The sequence below is a fragment of the Pseudonaja textilis genome, chromosome 1, assembly GCF_049901715.1.
Source record: "Pseudonaja textilis isolate UNSWEBS1 chromosome 1, rPseTex1.2, whole genome shotgun sequence".
Classification (NCBI taxonomy): Eukaryota; Metazoa; Chordata; class Lepidosauria; order Squamata; family Elapidae; genus Pseudonaja; species Pseudonaja textilis.
Window position 1 is genome coordinate 81,384,843 of NC_141990.1, and position 13,208 is coordinate 81,398,050.

The 13,208-nt window shown below is 39.9% G+C and overlaps 1 protein-coding gene across 3 annotated transcripts in view; it reads right to left on the bottom strand.

Annotated features, from left to right (window-relative positions):
• Positions 1-252: 252 nt before the first annotated feature.
• The window catches only part of DCPH1 (damage control phosphatase 1), a 50,430-nt gene continuing 37,474 nt past the window's right edge, over positions 253-13,208 (bottom strand). Inside the window, exons 1-5 of one of the 3 annotated variants that reach the window (XM_026705013.2) lie at positions 13,042-13,205; positions 12,017-12,122; positions 3,826-4,061; positions 1,763-1,928; positions 253-1,394 (exon numbers count right to left, since the gene is read on the bottom strand). In XM_026705013.2, the coding sequence (XP_026560798.1) occupies positions 636-1,394; positions 1,763-1,928; positions 3,826-4,061; positions 12,017-12,122; positions 13,042-13,106 (1,332 nt within the window). In that variant the 5' untranslated portion in view covers positions 13,107-13,205 and the 3' untranslated portion in view covers positions 253-635. Of the gene's footprint in view, positions 1,395-1,762; positions 1,929-3,825; positions 4,062-12,016; positions 12,123-12,949; positions 13,206-13,208 lie in introns of those variants that run through there. The other 2 variants (XM_087939428.1, XM_087939435.1) reach the window with 2 other exon arrangements.

Sequence of the window (13,208 nt, forward strand, 5' to 3'; positions counted from 1 at the left end):
TTCCTCCCCTCCCCTCTCCTCCCATTTCTGGGACTCTTCCTACTCATTCCTAGAGTTTTTACCCTTCTCAGCATGCCATTAATATGAACATGAGAAGGCAGGCAGATATGAAGTTGTGTAGTCTATGTATCGTGACAACGTCTGCTGTCTCTGAACACAGTTTGCCTGCAATGTTAATTGGTAGAGCAAGCTTGAAGAGACAAAGGTGCTCAAAATTGGATTATTTTTTTAAATACTGTGCAACAACACATGTAGTTCTTATATTGGATAATTTAATTCAAAGCCTTTAGTTTTGCCATTTGAGATGTCATTTTATTTAACATCATTTTTTTTTTGAACAAGATTAAGCTCAAGCAGCATTGTGTTTTATGTTAACACAGCAGAATCAAACACATGTCAACTAATATAGTAGCTTTGGCTGTTGCTTCTTGTTCTATATTAGTTAAAAATAAAGTACAGTAGAGGACAAATTTGATCTTTTCTGATGATTAAAAAGAGGTCACAATTGCGTATCACTTTAAAATAACATCATGGCTCTTGGAAGAAAATAATGCACACTGAAAATCAGTGCCCTTCCAAATTAGACCATTAATTGGTTTTTAGCACAGTGCCATTCTTCATATTTTGCAAATCTATCAGGAAGTAGCATCAAACTGAATTATTCCATATTTACCACTTATCATCCACTCAGGATCAATATTCATGACCTGTTCACCTTGCCCAGGTTTCAAACCAACCTGAGTATCAGATTTCAATGTCCTTAAGCTACAGAGTGGTGCAGGCTGAAAATTGTTCAAGGCTTGATGGAATGGCACTGTGAATTCCCACATTCGATCACCTGTTAGCTTTCTATAGTTCAAATCACCTTTGAAAATAATTAAGCTTGATTTTTGTAACTCGGTGTATAAATCTGGAGCAATCTGAGCCATACTAGAAAATTCATGTGGCAAAGTCCAGAACATGTGATCATGATAAATCCAAACACCTTTTTTCAGGTAGCCCTCCCAGGAGACACCACATCTAGCCATCCATTTATGATTAGCTGCTTTCATCTGTCCAATTGTCCAATCCAGGTCATGCTTTGTAGTATCTGACACATACCATGGAATGCTTTTCCCATGGAAATGGATTTCAGTAGCCAATTCTGAGGATATCAAAAAATCAGCTAAAACAAGATCAGTAATAAGTTCAAAACCAGCATTATCCAGGATTATGTCAAGTCTAGTTGGTGTTTTGTTTTTCTTTTTATTTATGAGCAGTGACCAAAGTTTTTCCATGTGATTCACCAAGATGAATTTTTTTAATTCTTCCACAGATTGTAATGGGTCAGACTTCTGAGAATTATCCGCTCCAGCGGAAATGGATAGATCACACTTATTGCCCCATAATGAAACCTAAAAAAGAAAAGATTGCATGTTAATTTTTGGTAAATAAGCAATTCTTTGATCTGCTAAACCTAATCCAACAGCCTGCCAAAGCAAACTGCATTTCTTTCAAAGAAGGGGGAAATGACATACTGTACAGCTTCCTCCCAAACCTCTGCAGAAGTACTGAACCAGTGTGGTCCAAAACAAAATCAAAACATTCCCATTCTAGTCCCAAGGCATGCTTTACATATCCCTAGCTTTCAGTCACTATTTTGAACAGTTGGGATACTATTTGTTACTTTGGATAAAACATTTTTTTTAAATTCTTGGAACTGGAAACATGGTATTGCTTACAATTTTCAAAGTATGGAAATATAAACAAGCACCAGTTTTACCTGAATTAGGTTACAAAATTCCTCTTTTAAACGTTTTTCATCTAAGCCATCTATATTTTTTAGCATCTCTTGGAGACAAGAACTTAAAACAATCATGGCTTGCTGAGATTCAAAGAAAGCATGATTCTTTTCTTCTTTAAATACATCAAAGTTGCTGATGGGTGGACTAAACAAAAGATGTTCTTTAGATTAGTTTCTGATATCATTAGCATTTAAAACACATGCATATTAAACTTTTTTTCTCCTTTAGACTGTATATCACATTGAACATCATAACTACTTTTGACTAAATGAATCTTGTTAGAAATGTACAGCATGAGATTATATTAACATATTCAATTATACCTAGTATTATTTTTCAATAAAAATCCATACTGGAAGCATATATTGTTTTGTCCCATGTTTGACAAAAGATCTTTCATTTGATCATAATAAGGGTTCAAATGGGTTTGACAATGGCTTAATTTATTCTTAGTTTCCCCCCTCATTAATACATACATATGGACATACATTTTTTTCACTTAAACAAGTTAAAATACTTTTAATTCTCCCCACTTCTTAATGTTGCTGCTATTCCTTATCAGTTTTCATTGGCTAAAATAATTAAAGGAATGCTTAACTAAAAGATATATTTCTCAAAAAGACATGTATGTATATATGTATGTATGTATGTAGGTAGGTAGGTCTAGGTGTGTTTGGGTCTTTTCCCATGTAAGACTAAGAGTATCTTGGCGACGTTTCGGCGAGGTCCCAATGCCATCCTCAGGCTGGTGCTTTCGGCTTCGAGCCAGTGCAAGCAGTGTGTGATCGGAGCTGCCGTCTCTCTATAAATACTGTGGTGGGGACTGGTGTGCTGGGCTGGTTGGCTGCGCTGCTGCCTCTTGATTGGTTGATGGAGTTGATGTTGGTATAATGGGCTGTGTGATGGCCTTGTGAGTTTTGTTGTGGAGATATCCTGGATCTTGTGCTGTAATCTCCTGGGTCGTTTGTTGGTGAGGGCTAGCTTCCAGTGTTCAGTGTTGGATAATTTGGTTCCTTCGAATATCCAACACTGAACATTCCAGCAAGAGAATAATCAGGGAAGCCATCGAGATAGAGAAACACCTCCATAACATGAATAGACGGGACGATACCTCCCGCCTACCAGATATCTGGAAGCTAGCCCTCACCAACAAATGGGACAAATGAGTCCCAGCCACGAAAACCAACACCAGACCCAAAACAACACGGGACACCACCGCCAATCCCCCTCATCAGACCCAGGCCCAAGCCCATCCTATAAACGAAGGACAACCACCATCCAAAAAACAGACCACGGCTGCTTCGCCAGCTGTCGCACCCTCCAACCCCAAAACCAAACAAGCTGACACATGCCAAGAACACAGACCCAGACCCCAAACTCAAAGCCAAACTAAAACCCAGAATGCTACATCACAGCCACCCGCTCAGGATCACATCAGACCTACATACCTGTACCCGTGAAAATCTACAAACACACACACACACACACACACATAAATTCTGCCAAACAGAATTTACTTTCCATGCAATCCTGAATGATATTGCAGTTAGTTACAACAGGTTAATTATCTGACAAAGTCCTTCTCTAGTTCAGTCTCCATGAATGAAGGTGAGTTTGAATCCATGCTCAAGCTCACCAAGATAGGATGTGGATTTAATGGAACTCAGAGGCTCATTTCAGACAAGAGGGAAACCACATCAAATTTCCTCAGCCTTACCAGTTTGTACAAATCGAAAAGAGTACTTCAATATTTGTAGCAAGCCATTGCTAAGATTAATGGTATTTATTAGCCCCCTGTAGTTAATAGAACCCTGAATGATCTCAAAAGTTAAAACAAGTTGGACTCAGTACTGGAATTTTAGGGCTGTTCTCTAGAATGGAAAACCAGATAGCCTTGGTGGGGGAGTGGGGAGGCAAGAGCAAGCACTTTTTGAAGTGTGGCTGAGGGAATTGTATGGATTAAACTTGACTTGAGGGTAATTTTTATGTATCTTTTTCCTCAAATATTTAAACAAAAAGAGACAAGATCATACAAGCTTACCTCTGAATAAGAGCTTCATGAATTCTACGATACATGTAACACTCTGTATACAACCAAGGAGATTGAAACCAGCTTGGTGGTTCATTTGATACATTTTTATGATATTCTAAGTACTGGTTCCACAGAAGGGTATCAGGGAGATTATCATTCAATGCAATCAGCGGCTTGTCTGTCTGCAACTCATTTCGCATCTTGGAAAGATAGGCTATAGCTTTCTTTTCTGCTTCAATGCCTTTCTAAAATAAAGCGAAAATGTATCTAATTCAAGTGTTTATGCTTATTAAATTTACACTGTAGTAAAGTATATTTAATACATATGTTTTAAGCATATTAAAAATATTGGTATTGAGACTCAAAAATATTCAGATATATAGCTCAGTATGCTAATATGGCATACTGTATGGCAACCATTTTAGTGCCCATAGTGAATTAAACTAATAACCAAATGAATATTTGCGCTATGCTGAACATGGAAGCAAGTGAATAAATATGGCCTCAGGAGGAAAATAAAAGCATGATAGATTTTAAAAGAGGGTTCTTTATTGTTAAGGTTTACATAAACTGAATGTAAGAGTAGGCAGTTGTAAATAATAAGACAATGGTAAATTAAAATGTATCTTTCATGAATCATCAGTTTATGCTATTGGTAGGTTTGAACATCCCAAATGATGCTATGAAATATAGTATTGAAAATATCCATACTCAAAATGTTCATCCACAACAGGCAGGTCATATTTAATGGATTGTGTTAGATTAAACACACTTCATTGAAGAAGGAAATCCAACACATTCTAGTATTTTGCCAAATGTTCATTTATAATCAGGGCAATGTCAGCATAATACTGCAGATGACCATAATCGACCCCAAAATTTCTGTTGCTAAGTGAGACATTTATTAAATGAGTTTTGCCCCATTTTATGACTTTTCTTGCCCGTTATTATGTAAATTACCGCAGTTGTTAAGTAACATGTTTAAGTGAATCTCGCTTTCCCACTGACTTGTCAAGTTACAAAAGATGATCACATGACCCTGGAACACTACAACAGTCATAAATGTGAGTCAGTTGCCCAGCACCTGGATTTTGATCATGAGACCATGGGGATGCTGCAATGGTCATAAGTGTAAAAAATGGTCATAAGTCATGTTTTTCAGTACTGTGGTAACACTGAATGGTTACTAAATGAACAGTTGTAAGTTGAGGACTACCTGTACTCAGATATAGTTCCAATGATAAAATAATATTGAGTTCAATGCAAGTTAATTGTTGTTATAGTGATCCAGTCAGAAATGCAGAGGAAATACCAGGTTACTGAAATACTAAAATTGGAAGTACAGTATCATTTGGAATTAAATGAAAAATTGGTCCTAGCATATGAAACAAAGTGGGAGAAACCAACATGTGTTTTAAGAAGATACAATATTTATAACAGAAATCTTCTTCCAATAATCTAAAAGAGGGTGATACATATCAATATCACTGAATGGATCACACCATGTAAACTATATATTCTGAAAGTAAATGCTACATTAAATCAGCAAAAACAACACTCAGTGCTGTCTGTAATTGAGATGCCGTTAACTCCTTCTCCAACAAAATTGCCAGACCAACAGGACCCAATTTCAACAATGTTCTTTAGCCTTTTACAGTGAAAATTAAAAATAGGTTTAATGGATTTAATAATTATAATGCCTGAAGATATCTTTAATGTAAGTTCATTAAAGATAAAGCAAACAAAACTATCTAAAAATGTAAAAAGATGAAATGGCTATCTGCTGTTTTATTGAAAATAATAAAAGGAAATGAAATGCAGAATACTTAAGATAGCGTAGATCTTCTTGAAGGGGAAAAAGAGGTGAAAAATCCAGCCTGCTATTCCACTATGAAGAGAAGGGACAGATCATGTCCAGGGAAAGCCAATCCAATGCAAACAGACATTAAAAAAAAACTGAAGGTGTGACAGACTCCTTCACTCAAAACCTTACAATGAAGACCATAGTAGCCATGAAATAAAAATATATTTACTGCTTGGACAAGAAAAGCTAGACAAAATGTGGAAGATATCAGATTTAAGACCCAGTGGGGTGGGAAAGCAAGCCCAAGGTCTGAGAGGAGCCAGTAGATGGGAAGCAGAATACAGGGTAGCTTGGTTTGTGGGGGGTCCTGGAAGGTCTGAGGCATGCCATATGTGAATTGGGGAGATTTGGCCATGGGCCTGCACTAGACTTCTCAGGGCCTCCCCCACCTAGGACACTCTGTGCTCCGCTTAACTACCAAAATGGGGAGAGCAGTAATTGGTGTCATTAAGTGAGGTGATCACAGAGGCACCTCGCTTAAGCATAGTGATGATTTACGATGTAATGGGAAAACTTCATTATTGTCACAAGTCAAGGCCTACCTGTATTGCAGGTCACTATTGAGGGCCCTTGTGCTGTTCAACATATATATAACTGATCTGGATGAGGGATCAGAAAATAGGATTATCACATTTACAAATGACAGCGATGAGGGATAGCAAACACCTACAGAAAAGTTCACCAAGTGACTGACCAAAAATCAGTCTCTGGTGACCTCTTGAAGATGCTGCAGTAGTGGATATCTGCTGGACAGGTTTGACTAAATTATTTCAAAGAGTCCTTCCAACCTTTACATTCTACAATAGTTTATAAAGTGCTGATTATTGAGCAAGAAAGAATTATTGGATATACAGTATGTAACCTAATGAGAATCTTGTATAGGAAGAAATGACTAAAATAAATGGGAGCTGAACATCTTTCCTAGGAAAAGAGGCATCTGAATCTTTTTTTTTTAATTTTGAAAGAGCTGGCAAGGGGTATAACCTAGTAAGATTAATATATGTGTATGTATATGTATATGTATATGTATATGTATATGTATATGTATATGTATATGTATATATATATATATATATATATATATATATGTTTTCTGAGGTTCTCGCGGGTATTTATATGTGGATCTTTGGTTGTTCGGGTTTTCTCCCGCGTAAGATTCGAAGTATCTAGGCAACGTTTCGATGAAGTCTCATTCATCATCTTCAGGCTTCTGTCTCCGGCTCTGTGCTTTTCAGAGTAATGTGAGATTACAGCTGCTTCCTCCTTTTAACTGCCAGTGGGGGTGGGACTTGATTGGGTGGGGGCTTGGCTGTGTTCTGATTGGGTGGGGTGTGTTCTCATTGGTAGGGGTTTGGTTGTGTTCTGATTGGTTGGGGGTTAGCCGTGTTCTGATTGGTTGGAGCGTGTTCTGTTCAGGTGGGGGCTTGGCTGTGCTCCGGTTAGTCTTAGTTGCTGGGGGATTTGAGCTGGTGAGTTGTGATCTTGCTGTTTGGCTTCTAGTTCGTGGTCCTGTTGCATCTTCATAGTGGGTGTCGGTTTGCTTCATGTATGGCTCGGAGGGGTTTGAAGTGGGTAGTGATGCAGCTGTAGTGCAGCTTCTGGTCCGTGGTCGTGTCTCATCTTCTGAGTGGGTGAGAGTCTGTTTTCTACATGGAAGTGTGGTGGTGGCATCTTGTGTGGCTCTCATGGGTGTGGGTCTGGTGTCCTTCTTCATGTTAGGTACTCGTCTGTTCATGAGGCGGGTTTCCAAATGGCTGGAAGGCGGGAAGTGTCATCTCGTTTGTTCATGCTGTGTGGGCGTTTTCTATCTCTATGGCTTCTCTGATTATTCTGCTGTTGAAGTGTTCGGTTTTGGCGATAGTTCTGGTGTTTTTAAAATCAATTTCATGTCCTGTGGCTTTGAGGTGTTGGACCAGGGAAGAGTCGTTTCTTCTTTTTGATTGAGTTCTTATGTTCTTCAATGCGTGCATTTATTCTTCTGTTAGTTTGTCCAATGTATGTGGTAGGGCAGGCAGTGCAGGGATTTCGTATACTCCTTGGTTTTCTAATTCGATTTTGTCTTTGGGGTTTCTTAGGATGGTGGATATTTTTCTGTTTGTGCAGAATGCTGTTTTGATGTTGTGTTTTTGGAGGATCTTGCTGATTTTGTCTGTAGTGCCTTTTATATATGGGAGGAGGGCTTTGCCGTTTTCTTGTTCTCTGTCTTGGATTTTGGTTGGGGTTTCTTTTTGGATTAGGTGGGTAATCTTCTTTCTTTGGAATCCATTGGCTGTAAGTACGTTGGTGAGAGTGTGTAGTTCGGTTTTTGGTGTTGTTCATCGGCTAAGCATTTTGTTCTGGAGATGAGTGTCTTGGCTACGGAATTGATCTGTGCTGGGTGGTGGTGTGAGAGTGCATGTAGATAGCGGTTAGTGTGTGTTTTCTTCTGGTAGATGGTGTGTCCTAGGGAGCCATTGGATCTTTTGTATACTAAGACATCTAGGAAGGGAAGTTGGTTGTTGGCTTCTGTTTCCATGGTGAATTGTATTTTGGGGTGTAGGCTGTTGAGGTGTGTGAGGAAGTTGTTCAGTTTTTCTTTCCCATGTGGCCAGATTATGAAGGTGTCATCTACGTATCTGGCCAGAGTTTGGGTTTGTGGTCGTATTTTTCTAGAGCTTGTGTTTCAAAGTGTTCCATGTAGAGGTTAGCGATGACAGGTGAGAGGGGTGATCCCATGGGTGCTCCTTCTATTTGTTTGTATTTTTGTCCATTGTAGGTGAAGTATGTATTGGATAGGCAGTGGTTGGTTAGATCTAGGATGTGCTTGGGGGTTGTATTTGTTTTGGATGGCTGTCAAGGCTTCTTTTATTGGCACTTGGGTGAAGAGGGATATGACATGAAGCTTACTAGTAGGTCGCTAGGTTGTAAGTTTTGTTTCTTTATGATCTCGATGAACTGGAATGAGTTTCTTACGTGTGAGTTGATGGATTCTGCATAAGGTTGTAGTTGTTTGGCGAGAAATTTGGCTAGGTTTTGTAGAGGTGAGCCTATGGAGCTGACTATTGGTCTGAGTGGGGTTCCTTCTTTGTGTATTTTGGGGAGACCATAAAGCTTGGGGCATCTGGATGATTTTTCTCTGGGTATGATTCGTTTGCTGGATTTCTTCACTGATGGGGAGGCTTTTATTTTGGATTTGGTAGTTTTTCTAGGTAGGTGGTGGGGTCTGTCTTTAGGGGTTTGTATGTGGGGTCTTGGAGTAGGTTGGTTAGCTTGGTTTGGTAGTCAGATGTGTTCATAACCACTGTCGCATTGCCCTTGTCTGCTGGTAGGATTATTATGCTGGTGTCTTCTTTCAGGTTAAGTAGTGCAGTTTGTTCTTCTTTGGATAAGTTGCTTTTGGGTGGTTTGCTAGTGCAGAGGATGTTGGTGATTTGAGTCTGATTTTGTTAGCATCATCAGGGTTGGTTTTGGTCAGGCTGGTTTCAACTCCACATATGATGGTTTCTGTGGGGATGTGTTTGGGAGCGACAACTTTGCTGTCGCTCCCAAACACATCCCCACAGAAACCATCATATGTGGAGTTGAAACCAGCCTGACCAAAACCAACCCTGATGATGCTAACAAAATCAGACTCGAAATCACCAACATCCTCTGCACTAGCAAACCACCCAAAAGCAACTTATCCAAAGAAGAACAAACTGCACTACTTAACCTGAAAGAAGACACCAGCATAATAATCCTACCAGCAGACAAGGGCAATGCGACAGTGGTTATGAACACATCTGACTACCAAACCAAGCTAACCAACCTACTCCAAGACCCCACATACAAACCCCTAAAGACAGACCCCACCACCTACCTAGAAAAAACTACCAAATCCAAAATAAAAGCCTCCCCATCAGTGAAGAAATCCAGCAACGAATCATACCCAGAGAAAAATCATCCAGATGCCCCAAGCTTTATGGTCTCCCCAAAATACACAAAGAAGGAACCCCACTCAGACCAATAGTCAGCTCCATAGGCTCACCTCTACAAAACCTAGCCAAATTTCTCGCCAAACAACTACAACCTTATGCAGAATCCATCAACTCACACGTAAGAAACTCATTCCAGTTCATCGAGATCATAAAGAAACAAAACTTACAACCTAGCGACCTACTAGTAAGCTTCGATGTCATATCCCTCTTCACCCAAGTGCCAATAAAAGAAGCCTTGACAGCCATCCAAAACAAATACAACCCCCAAGCACATCCTAGATCTAACCAACCACTGCCTATCCAATACATACTTCACCTACAATGGACAAAAATACAAACAAATAGAAGGAGCACCCATGGGATCACCCTCTCACCTGTCATCGCTAACCTCTACATGGAACACTTTGAAACACAAGCTCTAGAAAAATACGACCACAAACCCAAACTCTGGCTCAGATACGTAGATGACACCTTCATAATCTGGCCACATGGGAAAGAAAACTGAACAACTTCCTCACACACCTCAACAGCCTACACCCCAAAATACAATTCACCATGGAAACAGAAGCCAACAACCAACTTCCCTTCCTAGATGTCTTAGTATACAAAAGATCCAATGGCTCCCTAGGACACACCATCTACCAGAAGAAAACACACACTAACCACTATCTACATGCACTCTCACACCACCCCAGCACAGATCAATTCCGTAGCCAAGACACTCATCTCCAGAACAAAATGCTTAGCCGATGAACAACACCAAAAACCGAACTACACACTCACACAACGTACTTACAGCCAATGGATTCCAAAGAAAGAAGATTACCCACCTAATCCAAAAAGAAACCCCAACCAAAATCCAAGACAGAGAACAAGAAAACGGCAAAGCCCTCCTCCCATATATAAAAGGCACTACAGACAAAATCAGCAAGATCCTCCAAAAACACAACATCAAAACAGCATTCTGCACAAACAGAAAAATATCCACCATCCTAAGAAACCCCAAAGACAAAATCGAATTAGAAAACCAAGGAGTATACGAAATCCCTGCACTGCCTGCCCTACCACATACATTGGACAAACTAACAGAAGAATAAATGCACGCATTGAAGAACATAAGAACTCAATCAAAAAAGAAGAAACGACCTCTTCCCTGGTCCAACACCTCAAAGCCACAGGACATGAAATTGATTTTAAAAACACCAGAACTATCGCCAAAACCGAACACTTCAACAGCAGAATAATCAGAGAAGCCATAGAGATAGAAAACGCCCACACAGCATGAACAAACGAGATGACACTTCCCGCCTTCCAGCCATTTGGAAACCCGCCCTCATGAACAGACGAGTACCTAACATGAAGAAGGACACCAGACCCACACCCATGAGAGCCACACAAGATGCCACCACCACACTTCCATGTAGAAAACAGACTCTCACCCACTCAGAAGATGAGACACGACCACGGACCAGAAGCTGCACTACAGCTGCATCACTACCCACTTCAAACCCCTCCGAGCCATACATGAAGCAAACCGACACCCACTATGAAGATGCAACAGGACCACGAACTAGAAGCCAAACAGCAAGATCACAACTCACCAGCTCAAATCCCCAGCAACTAAGACTAACCGGAGCACAGCCAAGCCCCCACCTGAACAGAACACGCCTCCAACCAATCAGAACACGGCTAACCCCCAACCAATCAGAACACAACCAAACCCCTACCAATGAGAACACACCCCCACCCAATCAGAACACAGCCAAGCCCCCACCCAATCAAGTCCCACCCCCACTGGCAGTTAAAAGGAGGAAGCAGCTGCAATCTCACATTACTCTGAAAAGCACAGAGCCGGAGACAGAAGCCTGAAGATGATGAATGAGACTTCATCGAAACGTTGCCTAGATACTTCGAATCTTACGCGGGAGAAAACCCGAACAACCAAAGATCCACATATATATATATATATATATATATATATATATATATATATATATATATATATATATATATTACTTATTATTCTAAAATAATAGCACTATTCACCATTCACAGAAAGAAAAATGTTTTCCTTTTCCAATGATACTAGCATTTAATTAATTAGCAACCATTATAGATCATAAAGACACATTACCTGTTCATGGACAATGGCCTACTACAAGATTCTAAGAGTTGATTAGTTTAGAAGACTTGAAAAGACTTGAAAAATAAATGAAATGATGATGCTCTGAAGACAAATCCTGGCTAATCCAGTACATCCTTGACATTTGAAACAGGGAAATTTATGTCTAAGTTATGCAGAACCAACCATAGAAAGCAGTAAGCAGAGTCAACATTTGTATTCACACAAGAATAAAACAGAAAGGGTCAAGTTTCTTACTTCTCCATGTTCTTCAAAGAATTCATGTTTATGTCGATGTAAAGTATCAATAACACGAGTCAGGATAAGAGGCAGCCTGTCTTTAATTGTATTATATGCAAAAGATCTATAAAAAAAACAATATTTCAGGCTTGTAAATAGCTTGAATATTACCAAATATTCAACATGAATTAGAACGTGAATTTTATTTTTAAAGTTTGGGCCCCTGAAAAGCTTGAAATTAGTATACAATTTAAGTCTAACCAATTATTCAGAGTGTCAGCTTTAAAAATAAGGGCGTCTAATAAAGCTGGAGGGCTCAGATACTATGAACCAATTGTTTAGACTTAAGTTACACTAATTTTAGGCCCTTCAAGAGTCCAAACTTTCAAAGTAAAATAATTAACTACCCTACTTTAACGTGCTTGTTATGCACTATATATCTTGGTCTGTCTGAAGAGGTCATTTAGTTTCTGCAATTTTCTCAGCAAGAAAATTTCAGAGAGTGACTTTTATAATTTCTGCAAAAGGTCAATAGTGACATTTGCTTAATTTTAACACCAGTCATTTAATGAACATAAGCAGAGCTGATTAATGTATACTTTTAAATGAAGGCAAATTTTTGCAGCATTGGCCCAAATTGCTGGGTTTGGTTTATGGTTTAGTGCCTCTTGCAAACCCACAAAAATTGAAAGTCGAGCACACCACGGTTCAAGTTAAGCATGGGTAAATTAAGCCATGTCATCGGAAGCTAGCCGAAAATAGCAATAAGCAAACTGGCGCAATCTTCCGCAATCTGATGCCTTCCCAACGCTTTGGGATTGCAATTCCCCCCAAAATCCTGGGAGCCTTCGCAATTCAAACAAGCAGCCCCAAAGCAGAGCAGGAAAGAGGGTTTCCAAAAAAAACACTCGGGCAGAAACTCCTCGTGTTGTGACACTCCACAATTTCAACCTTCTCAATCCTGACGCTTTATTCCTGGCGGCCCCCTCCTCTTCCCGTATCCAAGCTACTGTACTAGGAGCCGGCGAGGGAAAGAAACGCACCCCTTGATCTTGCCCGTAAGAGAAGCCGGTAACCCCACCAACTGCGGCGTCGCCATTTTAATCATTATGACCTCAGCCCCACGGACTGCGGTTGCGCAACTTCCGAGCCAACTCTCCTTCCTATTGGCCGATGGACTTGGTGCGTTTATTGGTCAAAAAGGAGAGGC